Source organism: Myotis myotis, unplaced genomic scaffold (assembly GCF_014108235.1).
Source record: "Myotis myotis isolate mMyoMyo1 unplaced genomic scaffold, mMyoMyo1.p scaffold_m19_p_3, whole genome shotgun sequence".
Taxonomy (NCBI): Eukaryota; Metazoa; Chordata; class Mammalia; order Chiroptera; family Vespertilionidae; genus Myotis; species Myotis myotis.
Genome location: NW_023416335.1, coordinates 182351333 through 182366265, shown reverse-complemented (window position 1 = coordinate 182366265; position 14933 = coordinate 182351333). Strand labels below are relative to the sequence as shown.

General features: G+C 37.0%; 1 protein-coding gene across 1 annotated transcript; it reads left to right on the top strand.

The window, feature by feature from the left end:
• The first annotated feature begins 4 nt into the window (after positions 1-4).
• Positions 5-14121, top strand: GOLT1B (golgi transport 1B). Its single transcript, XM_036297220.1, has 5 exons — positions 5-206; positions 6942-7033; positions 8425-8603; positions 9494-9575; positions 11604-14121. Exons 1-5 carry the CDS (start codon positions 182-184, stop codon positions 11640-11642), a joined length of 417 nt encoding a protein of 138 aa, XP_036153113.1. The 5' UTR covers positions 5-181; the 3' UTR covers positions 11643-14121.
• The last annotated feature ends 812 nt before the right edge of the window (positions 14122-14933 follow it).

Sequence of the window (14933 nt, the reverse complement as noted above, 5' to 3'; positions counted from 1 at the left end):
TATCGGGAGCGGATTGAGCCAATCGGAAGCCGCCTCCAAGCTGGGATGGGGATGGCTGCGTGTTTCCGGAAGACGTGGCGGCTGTCTCTTGGGTTGCTTCCCGGCTTCAGACTCGCGTCTTTGCTTCACGCCTTGGGCTCCTCGAGGTGCTGTCCTCACCCCAGCAAGGACCCCAGCAGCCATGATCTCCTTAACGGACACCCAGAGTAAGCGCCTGCCCGGGGGTCCCTGCCTGGAGCCCCACAGACCCTTGGCTGGGGCGGGGCGGGGGCTCGCCCCCCCCCCCGTTTCCCCCACCCCCCGGTGCGGGTAAATGAATGAAGCTCCGCATGGGGAGCGGCGGCCCGCGAACCTGAGCTGGGGCTGTGGGAACCTGCCGGGCTGCGATGGAGGGGCGAGGGCTGGGCTTGCGGGGGCGGACCTGGCCTGGGAGGAGAGGCAGGGGGTGTGGGGAGGCGCCGGGGCCGGGGGAGGGGGAGCCCTCGCCCGGGGTCCGGCCCGCGCGGCTCTCTCGTCCCCAGGGAGATGGGCGCTTTGTTCCCGCGGACCGTCCGCCGCCAGGAAAAGTTTGCTGTGCGGCGTCCGCGGCCCACTCTCGAGGACGTTTCTGGACTTGACTGGCGTGGGGTCCTCTACAAGTTACCGGCTGGTTGTCTGGGAGGCGGAATTTTAAATGCCGCCTATTGTAGGCTCTTTTTGAAAATATGCCCACACCCAAAATCTATTGAATTATGTGCCTTTGCCAGCAATGGAAACAACCTTCCAAAAATCCCTTGAAATGACTTCACTTTTCTACGAGCTAAATGCTCCCACAATAGTCAAGTGTCACTTTGCGTTCATTAAAGGATTTCTTTTGTTAATATTGTATATTGTGCTTTGTGGCTGGTTTGATCATTTTTAGCATCTCTTTCTGCCTGCCTGCCTCGGAGTTCTTCACGTCTATGTTGTCTCTGAGGTTGGCATTGCTGTGTGTTCCTTTTACTTTCAATATAACATCGCCACTTTTCTACTGTTTACCAATCTTAATCATTTTTATTTACATGACCTGCCCAACCCTGTGCTACCTGTTTTGGGATGGTTGAGGTCGTCTTTTTGTCTCATTTTGCTTTATCAGCCACGCCTTTTATTTCTTATTCTGGTTAACTTACTTGGATTTTCAAGACTTTAAGAACCAAACAGTCTGTTGAAATGAAAATAATACTTCATTTTAAGTGCCTATTTTAAAGTGGAGTACTAAGGTTCGGTTTCACGCCACAGCCCACTTGAACTTGACAGAGCTCCTAAGGTCCTGCGCCCCAGTCAGGCTTCCTTCCTCCCTGAGATTGGACCAGTCTGCACCTTAGGGCCGCTTGCCCTGCCCAGGAAGAGTGCTCATTTTAGTCATTTGGCCTTATCTGTTCTGATCAGAGAAAACCTAAGTATAGTTCTTTAAAAAAACAACAAAGCAACTGTTATAATAAAAACTAGCAATATCTGCTTTCATATAAATCATTACACTTAATTCTTATAAGAGCCTTATAAGGTAGAGAGGAGTATATCTTTTTTATAAATTAAAGGAGACAAAAGAAATTCAATGCATGGTCATAAGTAAAGTTATAGAAACAAGACTTCATCCCAGCTCTGCTGGCTTAAAAACCTTTGTTCTTTTTACTGTATCCTACTAGCATATGAAAGACGATATAAACTTTGAGATCTTAGAATGATGAAATTCTTCCATAGCAAAAGTAGTTTCAACAGTAGTATAGATATTTATCTTACAGAATCATTCATTTTTTGGAGAAATTTTGTAGGATATTCAAAGCCTATTTTCTTTATGAAACACAGTGCCCTGTTCCTCTTGATTAAAACCCAAAATTAAAATTAGGTTGCCCAAGGAAATTAGCAGAATTATGTACATAAATTGCTAGAATTTATTTCTAATTCTGATTACTTGGAGGAGGTACTTAAACTCTACATAGCTTTCCTTTCTAACTATGAAGTAGTATTATTACTCCTGAGTCCACGATTATTACCTAGATAAAAATGTGACTTTTTTATCCTGTGCATAGGCATTCTCTTATGTTGAAGACATAATGAAAAGTGCCTGATTTACATCCTTCCAAAAACCAGAACAAGAGAGTTGGGTTGGAATATGGGCAGGGTAGTAAACATTCTCCTCACTTCATTAAATTGATGAGGAAGATGATATTATGCTCTTTGCTGCTCTTCTGCCAAATGTTTTGGATAGAACAGTGGATTGGAACACAAAATGATTAATGAACCAAAAGCTCTTTGGACTTCAAATGGTGCTTGTATGTGTGTTTAACTGCAGGAATTGGCCATCATTCAAGTGATTTGCCAAGATTTTTCTGGGATTCTGATTCTGGGAGAGGGTGACCAACTACTGATCTCTAAAAAAATCAATAAAAACTTTTTTTAAAGGCAAAAAACAATTCAGGCCTGTTTTAAGGGATCCTATAATAGCATCTTCCTTCCCCCCCCAAAAAATACAATATTTATCAAATGGGACAGAGTGGAGCAGTTCCCTTGCTGCCACTAAATCTTTATTTTATTATGTCACACTAGGGGCCCAGTGCATGAATCCGTGCACCTTGAAAGAAACTTTGGGATGCAAAGCTGCAGTGGGCACAGGGGCAGGTCTCGGCCCATCCTCTGTGCCCCCGCCCAGCCCCTCCTGCTGCAGCCCCAGTCCCCTGTCTACCGGCAGCCCCTCCCACGTGCTGACAGCACCAGCCCCACTCGCACCCACTGACAGCGCCGGGTGCCAGCTGCAGGTGTGAGCAGGGCCGGCAACAGCAGTGGGTGCAAGCGGTGGCTCCAGTGCCGTCAGCAGGTGGGAGCAGGGTCGGCGCCAACAGCAGGTGCAAGTGCCAGGCAGGACCATGCAGGAGCAAAGAATTTTCAGTAACCACCAGAGGCTCGCCCCAATGACAGTGACAGGCACCCCACCTTGGTCTGGCACCCCCACTCACCTGCTCCACCATCCCATCACTGCCGATGCCCGCCATGTTCTGCGCTCTGCTGCCTGCTGCTGATGCCCACCATGTTCCGGGAGCGCCCCCTCGTGGTCAGCACACGTCATAGTGATCAGTTGTTCTGCCATTTGGTCTATTTGCATATTAGCCTTTTATTATATAGGACAGCCTGAAATTCCACCATGATATTCATTTGAGTTCAATTCAGTTGATAATTCACTTGAGTTCTTTATTCTGACATTTTCTGTTTTTAAAAAAGCATAGAAAGAAAGTGCTGCTTTAAAATATTTAAATCAGATACCTAAATGCTGACAGTAATTGCCATTGAATTAAGCGTATCTTTTCCTATAAAATTTCTACAATAAGCTGTTTATTTTAGACATTCATTTTATTAGATTGCTTTTATCAGATTGTTCATTAAACACATACATGGGCAAGAGGAATGAAGGTTTGATAGTGCCTAGGAGGAAGATAAACTTACTTTACTGGGTCTGATTCAAGTGGTGAGAGGGCAGCTCTGTGTAGGGGTTTAATAAAACAGTGGGCATATGAATGCACAGGCACAGGGAAGATGAGAAAAAGGCACAGTGAGGCCAGTTTGAGGCTTTTGACCCCTTTAGATCAGGGAATACTTGGCAACATCATGCTAGTGCCAGTTTTGGAAAAGATTACAAAGATCTGCTTGACTACATTAGATAAAGTGGTAGGAATGTTTTGATTTCCATGTTATAGTTGTTCAAACTGTGGAGTATTATAGACTGGATTTGAGTTCCCGGCCTGGTGGCATACCACCACCACCAACTGCCATTCCCCACCCCTGCAACTTCCCCCACATACACACTTGCTGATTCCATGATCAAGGGTGAGTTACAAATCTCTGTGAGTCTCTGGTTGCCCATATGAAACTTGGGGCTGCTGCTACTTTTTGTCTCACAATTTCTTAAAGGAATTACAACATAATTGTACAAACATTTCATTAAACGTAAAACCATATTTAGACATTGTCCTTTTTCACTGCAGTCAGTTTCTTTTTTTAAAATATGATTTTATTGATTTTGAGAGAGAGAAACATCAATCGGCTGCCTCCTTCTGCACATGGATTGAGCCCACAACTTTGGTAAATACCCTGACAAGGAATCGAACTAGTGACCTCTTGGTGCGCAGGAATATGTTCAACCAATTGAGCCACACTGGCAAGAACTACAGTCAATTTATAATAGTTCTCCTAACAACTACTTAGTTATATTAGATAAGCTAATTATATTAAACTTGAATCAACTTAAGACGATTCTCCCAGAAGTTCAGTGTACTAGTACTCTAATGATCTTGAGTTTCATGTAACCAAACATATTTAACCTGAAAATACTGTAGGTATGGTATAATGGTTAAGCACATAAACTTTGGATACAAATATATATGAGTTCAAATGCTTAAGGAGAAGTGTGACTTTAGGCAAATTAAGTCAGTTCTCTAAATCTCAATTTCTGGCCTGTCTAAAAGAATTTAATGATACCTACCTTGCAATAGTATTGAAAGGATTAATTTATGTAAGGTATGTAAAGCACCTTATAATAGCTACTTCTGTAAAATTCTCAATGCATATAGATGTATTTCCATATAATTTCCTTTCTGAACAAACATCTCACAATTTTGATGTAATTAGTATAATTTGTGAAAAGATGGGAATTAGTCATTTTCCTTTAACTCAGCTACCAATGATTAAATCCTAACTAGTCAGTAGTTACTTAATGAAATTTTACTTGCTCTTATGTCCATATTTTCCTCTGGAAAATTATGTCTGCCATCTAAACAGTTATTTTGGTAAATTTTTTTAAGATCATATTTTTAATTTTTTTTATTTATTTTTTTTGTTTGTTTTTCATCCTCACCCGAGGATATTTTTCCATTGATTTTTAGAGAGAATGGAAGAGAGAGGGAAAAACAGAGAGAAATAGCGATGCGGGAGAAACACATCAATTGGTTGCCACCTGAATGTGCCCAGACCAAGGCCCGGGGAGTAGCCTGCAACCTAGGTATGTGCCCTTGACCGGAATTGAACTTGGGACCCTTCAGCCTGCAGGCCAGCACTCTATTCACTGAGCCAAACCAGCTAGGGCTTAGTAAATTCTTTTAAAGCACTTAAGCATGAAAGTATCAGCCTCAAATTTTCATAAAATAATAGTGTCTGTGGAATACTTCTGAATCCTTTTAGACTATGGGAGAAAAAGATAGCTTAATGGAAGGCAGTAGTTAACTGTAAATTGAGGAAGTGGAAAATGCAGAAAAAGGTATTGATATAAATTTTAAACTCATCAAAACATTTTACATGTCTTAACATTTTTTTAAGAACCTGTGACCTGGATTTTACCTTTCTGGAGCCAAGGCAAAGTGGTTAAGATCAGAAATCATTAATAGTGTATTTAAAATTGTATTTCCAAAAGTATTTCTGCCATAATTCATTATGTTGTGCAGGTAGGGCTTCTAGGTAAAATGAGGATTGATAACTGTTTCCTGAAAACAAAACTAAAATGATCAAACATGTGACTTAGTGGATTGATTGTGCTTGTAGTATTAACAGAAAAGTACTACTGTAACCTTAGAAAGTCTATTCTTCAAACTATAAAAGATAAATCCTGGAGAATGTAAAGGCAATAAAATTATTAGCTTTATATACAGACCAGTACACTTTGTTCATTTAAGACATACATGGGCAAGAGGAATGAAGGTTTGATAGTGCATAAGAGGAAAGTAAATTTTTACTGGGTCTGATAGTACTTAGAACAGTTGCCTGCATCTAGGAGTTGATCAACAATTCTTTGTTTCTGAATGAAAGAACAAAAAACCAGAACATTATTATTAGATAAAACAGTGTTCTTTTAAACTTTGGAGAGGTTATTTAAGGACTAGATTAAATATGGGAATGGATTCATAGTTTAGATAAGTTTGTAGAAGATAAGTCCATAATAAGCCATCAAGAAGTTAAAAGTAATATCTAACCTTTTGAAACTTAACTTTTGAGGAGACCACTACCTGATTCTCAAAATATTTCCTATTGCCACTATATTGAAGTATATTGTACTAACCTACTATAGTAATTTCTAATGGGTTAAAGAAGGAATTAATTTTAGAGGGAAAGGAAGGAACTGCAGATATCATCTGTATAAATAATAGTTATAGAATATGATAAGAAATAAATAGCAAAAGTAAGCCCATATTTTTATTCTGATGCCAAAGGGATTTTTGGAAAGGAAAAAGATATATATAACCAAAGTTTTAGAATTCTGATTTATCTATCTCTATTATGGTGTTTTTAAGAAATGTTCTCTTATGTAAGAACCAGAGGCCCGCTGCATGGATTCGTGCACCAGTGGAGTCCCTCGGCCTGGCCTGCGCCTTCTCACAATCCAGGACCCCTCAGGGGATGTTGGACTGCTGGTTTTGGCCCGATCACCGCAGGCCAGGCCAAGGGACCCCACCAGTGCACGAATCCATGCACTGGGCTGGTTTCGGCCCAATCTCTGCAGGCCAGGCCAAGGGACCCCACCAGGCCTCTAGCATGCATATAAGATCTTTAGTTAATCTCTTCCCACCCACCCTCCCTCCTACCCGCTTCCCTCTGAGATTCATCAGTCTGTCCCATGTTTCCATGCCTGTGCATTTAGCGTCTGCCCCCTGGTAGTCAGTGCACATCATAGCTACCAGTCAAATGGTTGAATGGTCAAACGGTCCCTTAGGCTTTTATATATATAGATTAGAAATTTCCATTTATATTTTAAATTTCAAGGAAATTGTTGATGTTAATTTGTTGTAGATCTTAGTGAATGTCATTATAAAGTTAATCTGCAATGTTGGAGACCTTTTTTCTTATATCAGCCAAAAGAAAAACTGAAGAATTATCTTAGTTTACAGAGATTTTAATAGAACTATAATGTTTCTCTACCCTTAACCATATAACTTATATTGCAGAAATTGGAATGGGATTAACAGGATTTGGAGTGTTTTTCCTGTTCTTTGGAATGATTCTCTTTTTTGACAAAGCACTACTGGCTATTGGAAATGTGAGTTTTTCAATATGTATTTTAACTTACTTCATAAGAAAAAGTTAGCTATAACTGAATTCTTGCCTGCTATTGAATTTAGGTGAAATAATTCACTACTACTCATGTAAAAATTTCTATTACATTCTCTGTTTCCATCAGGAATGAAACGCGTTAGCTTTCTGTTTAAACAAAAGGTAAACACTTAATGAGGTTTTCTAATTCCATGACTATGTTAAGTGTTTGATATGTGATTTACAATAGAACAGTGGTTCTCAACCTTCCTGATGCTGCGACCCTTTAATACAGTTCCTCATGTTGTGGTGACCCCCAACCATAAAATTATTTTCATTGCTACTTCATAACTGTAATTTTGCTACTGTCATGAATCATAATGTAAATATCTGATATGCTATATGTGTTTTCCGATGGTCGCGACCCATAGGTTGAGAACCGCTGCAATAGAGTAAGTCAAGGCAGCCTCTAAATAGGAGTTAAAAATAGATGACTTGGGGGCATCTGTAGTAGTCTCAACAATAAAGATTTTTTTAAAAATAGATGAGTTGATAGCCCCCATTGAATATCGTTGACATGTGTATATTACCATTGGGCTCTTAATTGCAAATTGGTAAATATAAAGGAGAGCAAAATTATTCAAAATTGATGTTACAATAAATAATGTAAACAGCATTGGTATCTCAGAATATGAAGCTTAACCATTGACTTAGTAATCAATATATATATATGAAATATTTTTCACTAAAGAAAGTTAATGAAGGAAAACAAGGATTTAGGAATAAAACTTGGGGAAAAACACGTTTTCTAATAGATCACTATTTCTTGTCCACTGTCTGAAAACATGCAAAATATATGTATATTTGAGAACACGTAGCTGTATTTTTATTGCTGCTGCTACCAGGTATTCTAGCTTCGCATGGTTTCTTCTTCTGTCACCTTCGCCACGTCAGTATTTCTCCCATCCATAGGAGTTCCTATAGCCCAGGGTGAAGTTTGCAGAACTAGGAGCACCTTTAGGTGACACGTTTATAGGCAGCTTCCCTCATTTGTCTTGCCACTCATCTGTTTGACTAAGCCATCTCCATCTAGCTTAACCCTGGGAAAACCACTGCTGATGCAGATGCTGGTTGGTAACCTCTAATCTTTCCTTGTTTCTCTTTTTCTCCCTTTACTCAAGTTAGAGGAGGATTGAGAAGAGTGCAGTACTACTACAGCTTTCACATGCTTAGCCCCCTCCTTGGTTCTGCTTCTTGGTGTGCATTGTAGTTTTTTCTGCCCAGTTGCCACAGTGAAAACTAGATGTGCTCCTTTTTTTAAAATACTTAACTTTGACCTTCAAATTTATGTAGTGTGCTTACTTACTTTTTCTGTGTTGCATTTTCTTTCTTCTTTAGGTTTTATTTGTGGCTGGCTTGGCTTTTGTAATTGGTTTAGAAAGAACATTCAGATTCTTCTTCCAAAAACATAAAATGAAAGCCACAGGATTTTTCCTGGGTGGCGTATTTGTAGTCCTTGTTGGTTGGCCTTTGATAGGTATGATCTTCGAAATTTATGGATTCTTTCTTTTGTTCAGGTAAGGCACTCATTTTATTTGTTTTCTTTCAATATAACAGTATGTCAAATAATTACAAAACCCAGATAGTTGTATCAGCATGAGTAAGAAGACTATAATTTTCTTAAATGGATTCTTGTTTACACTGAATCTTTTATTATTAAACTTTTAGGTAATTTAATCAACTATAAAATGTTTTATCAGGTGTGAATAATTGCCTGTTTAAGGCTATGAATTATCTTGTAAAGTATTTTCAATTTAATAAAATTAATTTTATTGGCCTTTTAAGGCACTGTCTTTATGTTTGCTATTTGCATCAACTAAAAGTGATAGATAAGTAGATATATAAATTTACCCAACATTTTAATATGTAGAACCTGATACTGCATAGTTACTGCCACTTGATGGCAATTTCTTTAGTGCTTATACATATTAGAAAATTTTGTACTATATATACTATGGGAGATTTTGGTCAGTTAATATTTTACAAATGCCAATTACCAAGTGAATAAACAATAGAATGTAATGTAAGAAAATACCTTTAAGTAAGATTGGTTTAAAAATTTGTTCAGAGAATGTATATATTTTGTCTTCTATCTGTCAGGCACCATATTACCCACAGGAGACGTAAATATGAATTAAATGCCAAATCTGCTTTAGAGAATCTCATTTTTAATATAGAAAATACATAAAGAAACTAGTAGGATATAGTAGTAATGCTATATATACATATATATGTAAAATTTTATAAGAACATAATTAAGGAAGGAATCAAATCCTGGGAGAAAAGTTAACTGAAGTTTAAAGTCTCTCAAATATTCAAATTTTGACAGGTTCTTTTTACTTAATTAGCAGTTGATTTTGGTAATAAAGAACGTACAAGTACAGAGAACTGTTTTTTCTTCTCCCAGGGGCTTCTTTCCTGTGGTCGTTGGCTTCATTAGAAGAGTGCCAGTTCTTGGATCTATCTTGAATTTACCCGGCATTAGATCAGTAAGTAATCTGTATTTAAAAATATAATCTTTAAATCATCAAAATACTCTTCAATGCTCTTTACTTCCAGAAATTAGAGTAATTGATAACATGATTAATTGATGTTTTTATTACAATATAAATGGTTGCAGCACATAGATCACGGTAACCATGAATACCAGAGAAAATAGTCATTGATAAATCTATAAAGCCTGAAATTTTGTTTCACTGTATTCCTTTTTAATACTGTTCTCTATTTTTTAATACAACTCGGATTGATATGCTATGCTACCTTTCACTTTGAGAGTTCAAGGTACTTTTCAGGTAACTTTTATGTCCTCTCTAATTTTAGAAGCAATAACATGAAAATGATATTATTTCTTACGAATATTTTCTTTCTTAGACCATCTCACCAAATGAGGTGTATTAAGACAACTAAATGGAGCACTGTTATACTGAAAGTCAAATGATAAAATTCTGTCCCCAGCTCTCTATGAGTTGGACACTCTTAGCAAATCTGTTTCTCCAGTGTGAGTGTAAAGTTGTTTGTAGATTTTTGTAGATGTTTCTAGAGAGACAGGCCATAACATTTACTGAATTCTCAAAGAACTAAAGGTACTACTATAAGCCAAATTTTTTTTTTAATCCTCAAGTCAATTGTAGAGTCAAACTTGCAGCCTACACAACCTACATATTAGAAGTTACCTTTGAAGAGGGAATGTTGTGCTTTCTCACCAACTAAATTTACCTTAAAATTCTAATGAATCTATGAGTACTTTCAGAGCAACTTTTAGTTTCAGGGTACCAGTCACTTATTTACCATGATATAAAATAACATTAAAAAAGGTGTTGGAACCTAGGTTTACAGGGATATATCCTGATTTTATTGGCATTGATCTCCAAACTCATAAAGTACCAGCGGTTCTCAACCTGTGGGTCGCGAACAATGAAAATATATCCTGCATATCAGATATATTCATTACGGTTCATAACAGTAGCAAAATTACAGTTATGAAGTAGCAACGAAAATAATTTTATGGTTGGGGGTCACCGCAACATGAGGAACTATATTAAAGGGTCACGGCATTAGGAAGGTTGAGAACCACTGTGAGTAGTCAATGCTGTTTATACTTAGCATGGCTTTTGTAATTACTAAAACTTCTAGTTATAGAATTGTAATAATTATTCATGTCCTTAATTTAAGGATTCTTCAATATTTGCATAGATGGACACCCAGTACTAAAAGTTATGTTTCCTATTAATATTATTTCATTATAATAAAATATTTAAGTAAAAACATGATTAGTGAAATGAAAGAATTAGATGATTGCTAGACTTGATAGTATTATAGATTTGATGGCTGCATGACTTTTAATATCTCCACTATTACTTTGCTTCAGTATTTGTTTGCATCACCATCTGGAATGCTTAATATTTGGGATGGAGTAACCAAAGTAAATAACCACTTACATGTATATGTATTAAAATTGTAAATTTATGCTTGCACCCTTACATCTATTTTTAATGTCATTGCCACTTTCAGTCCATAGTCCAGTTACACATTTAAAGTATTTTTAGTCAATAGCTGCTGTTAATTATTGTACTTAATGGACTTAAATCTGTTTGTTCAAAGACTACATAGGCCCAGAAGAGATCCACAGTCATGGTCAGTTGAAATATCTTATTGGGTTCATTAATGAATGATTGGCTGTGACATTTCAGCTTTTTAATTTTTTATTTTTTTCTTAAGCTATCAGTGTTAACTTCATTTTATCCAGTTTTTTTTTTCCATTGTGTTGTATTTCTCATGTCTCACCCTTAAAATCATACGTATAGCATGTCATGCAAAAATAACTTTTAGAAAAAAAATTTTTTTTATACACATTTACGTGTCAGAAGATGGTGGTGAGTAGTACTGGATTAATCATTGTCAGTCATACCTTAAATTTCCACAAATCTTATAAAGCTGTTTTTAAATTAACATTTAAAATGTTGATGTAATATTTAATAATGCTGAAGGCTTTCTTTTGTCTGTTTTTCTTCTTGCAGTTTGTAGATAAAGTTGGAGAAAGCAACAATATGGTATAACAACAGTACATTGAAGACTCATTTAAAATATTGTATTATTTATAAAATCTTTTGAAGAATATCCAGCACAGATTAAATTACATGAAATAGCTTGTAATGTTCTTTACAGACATTTAAAATGTATACCTACAAAGTACCAACAACAGTTAACAAAGAAGCAGTGACAACAGGCTTCTAATCAGGTGATGTAAGAAGACAGCAAGCAAACTGAAGGAGATGAAATCTGTTACATTGCATATTGAAACTCTTGAAGGCAATTTTTAATTTTTTTCCACAATGTGCGAAACACAACTATCCTCAGAGAGCTATGGTGCCTGATTAATTTTTATTTTTTTTTATTTTGAAGATTCAGGGGCACCCATAGGCATTTGCTTTTTAGAAATGTCCACTGCAGCTGGAAAAATATTTCCATTTGCACCGTGTCTCCGAAAGTGATGCATGGGTTAGATTGGATTATGTCATGTCATTTTAATGTATTAAAACCTAGGAAAACCCAGTTTTGATATACGGATCACTTTTTTTGGTAAACATGGTGAAGATAAAACTGTTGCGATTCTTCTGAGTCTTAATATTTTAAAGCCAGATGAAAATATGAACTAGATATTCTCTGTTGGAATATGCAAAGGTCATTCTTTACTAGCTTTTCGTTTCTAAATTATAGCTGACTATGCACTTCTTTGGTCAGCAACACACTCTGGAAATACTCTTACTTCTTGGGAGTCTTAAGACTGTATTTGTATCATTTGTTACATGTAGGCATTTAACAAAAAGCATTCTTGACAATGAAGTAGTCTGTTACGTAGCTTGTTTCATTGAATAGGATGTTATTTAAAACATTAATTGCAAACCAAAAGGATTTTCCTGTCATGATGTAGATTTTTTTTCTTCTATTTAAAAAAAAAATTAGCAGTGGCTTATTATGTTTTTTACAAACTAAAATAACTAACTTGGTAATGTTTACTTTAAGACATAACATGTTAAAAGGTTCAACTTACAGCTATTTTTTAAGGGCTATTCATGTAAGCTGAGTTTCCCCTTATTTTCAGCTTTTTCATAACAAAAATCAATAGGTATGCTTCATATGATCACTCTTCATCTTAAGTCATAGAGAAAATATCTGAGTTCACATGCTGAGGCTGTTTTACTGTAATTAAACTGGTTATTATTTCTTAAAAATATGACACTAGAAAAATGATGTGTTGTTCTTTTCTGCCATTGCTGCCTGACAGGCAGAAAGAAACTGGTTGTTTCTTCATTAGTAGTTTTCCACGGTGGCAACTTGTGTGGTGGATATAGGAACACATTTCAGCAGCCATAGTACTATTTGTTTTACCACTAATGAGTGCACTATTTACTTTTTTTTTTTTTTAACAGGAAAGCTTTTTAATACATGAAATCATAATTGAAATTTGTGGGTTTATTTACAAACATGTCTACAAAATGTATTACACCTTATGTTACTTTTAAGTTAAATCTTTTGATGCACAGAGAATTCCCAACCTTGCTCGTTTAAAGGACAGACTTGGTGTATAACCTAATGGTTCAGTCTTGTGGATTACTGTCTTTTTGGTACTGGCATATGATTTAAGGTATAATCTGTGAAATCTAGATGATATTGATGAAATAAGACTCCTACCTCAATAGTTCATGGAATATTAAGAGACTTAGTAGTGTGTCTAGTGTTCTTCAAAAGAATAAAATCCTCACTTGGAGAGTGTCAAATATATTTTGGGGACTGACTTACATAAGTTTCCCTGTAGGACTCTGTTAAACATATTTTTGACTGACCCATACTATTTACAAAGACTAGATCATTCTACCTTTTTAGGGCAAAAATAGTATCTGTTAATGTAAGGAACAACTGTATTATTTAACTCTTTTGTGGACATGAATTTCTACCAAAATGTTCTTTGCAAAGTAACAGAGATCTCTTTTCAACAATCTTATTTCAGAAAGCATTATCAGACAGAAGCGTGCCAAGGACTTAATAATCTACCTGTCCTTAGTAAGATTGAGAGGCTGGAGCAGTTTTTCAGTTTTATGGAGACCATGTTTAATCTCAAATGTGAGTTTGGGACTGCATGGCAGCATTGTATGTTTCTTATTGAGAACCATTGAGGAGGCTCTATTTTTAAACATACTAGTCCTCCACTATTTCAGTTTTTCTAAACCATGTTGATTTTTCCTTTCAAAAATTAACCTTCTGTCTTCATGACAAAAAAAAGAAAAGAAAAGATTATTGCTATAAAGATGGAGGAAAAGGTATAATTCTACTTAGCCTTAAGAGTATCTGTCATTGTTCAAATGTATTTTCTGTAACAGAAACCTATTTGGAATGTTTTTCTTTTCCCCTTATAAATTGTAATTCCTGGAATACTGCTGCTTTAAAAAAGTCTCACAGTCAGACTGTCTGATCTAACCATTGAATATTGTAAATACACTTGTCTTATCTCTCAATAAAAGGGTACTTTTCTATTAATTGCTTGTTGTCTTAGTGAGCTGGGCTCCTACGGCAGAATTCCATGGACTGGATGACTCAAACAACAGACATTTATTTCTTACAGTTATTGATGCTAAGAAGACCAAAATCAAGGTGCTGGCAGATTCACTTCCTGCTGAGGACCCTTTCTCTTGCTGGCTGCCTTCTCATTGGCTCCTCACATGGGAGAGAAAGGCTCTGGTCTCTCTTCCTCTTCTTACAAGGACACTAATCCCATCATGGAGGGCCCTACCTTTGTGCCTGCAACTAAACCTAATATCCTCCCAAGGCCCCATCTCCAAGTACTATCATACTGGGTATCAGGGCTTCAATAAGAATTTTGGAGGGGTACACTAAGTCCATAACAGTGGTCAAATGTATCATGAGATTCTAAAAATTGATTTAGCATTATACAATAATCCACCCTTTTTCTAATGTAATTTATTTTATTTTTTTTTATAAAATGGTCATCACATCTTCCATTTCCAAGTTGTATAAATGTAATCATAACTAGAAGTGAACTTCGGGTAAACCAAAAAAGTAGGCAATAAATTTAGAAATGAGTCGAGCAATGATTAAGTATTTTTTCCTCAAGGTAGAAGTAATATATACTTGTATTATTTAAGCTGGCAGTCAGACATCCCTATGGCAGCCCGGGAGCCCTCGGGGGATGTCCACTTGCCAGTGGGGAGCAGGCCTAAGCTGCAGTTGGACATCCTCAGCGCTGCTGAGGAGGCAGGAGAGGCTCCCACCACCACCGCTGTGCTGGCAGCTGGCAGCCTGGCTTGTGGCTGAACAGAGCCCCCAATGTG

What these genes read in the sequence shown, in the direction of transcription:
- GOLT1B (XM_036297220.1), top strand. Translation starts at nt 182, where the DNA reads ATGATCTCCTTAACGGACACCCAGA. An exon ending in CTCCTTAACGGACACCCAGA is followed by an intron (nt 207 to 6,941) that starts GTAAGCGCCTGC and finishes CTTATATTGCAG; the next exon opens with AAATTGGAATGGGATTAACA. An exon ending in GGATTCTTTCTTTTGTTCAG is followed by an intron (nt 8,604 to 9,493) that starts GTAAGGCACTCA and finishes TTCTTCTCCCAG; the next exon opens with GGGCTTCTTTCCTGTGGTCG.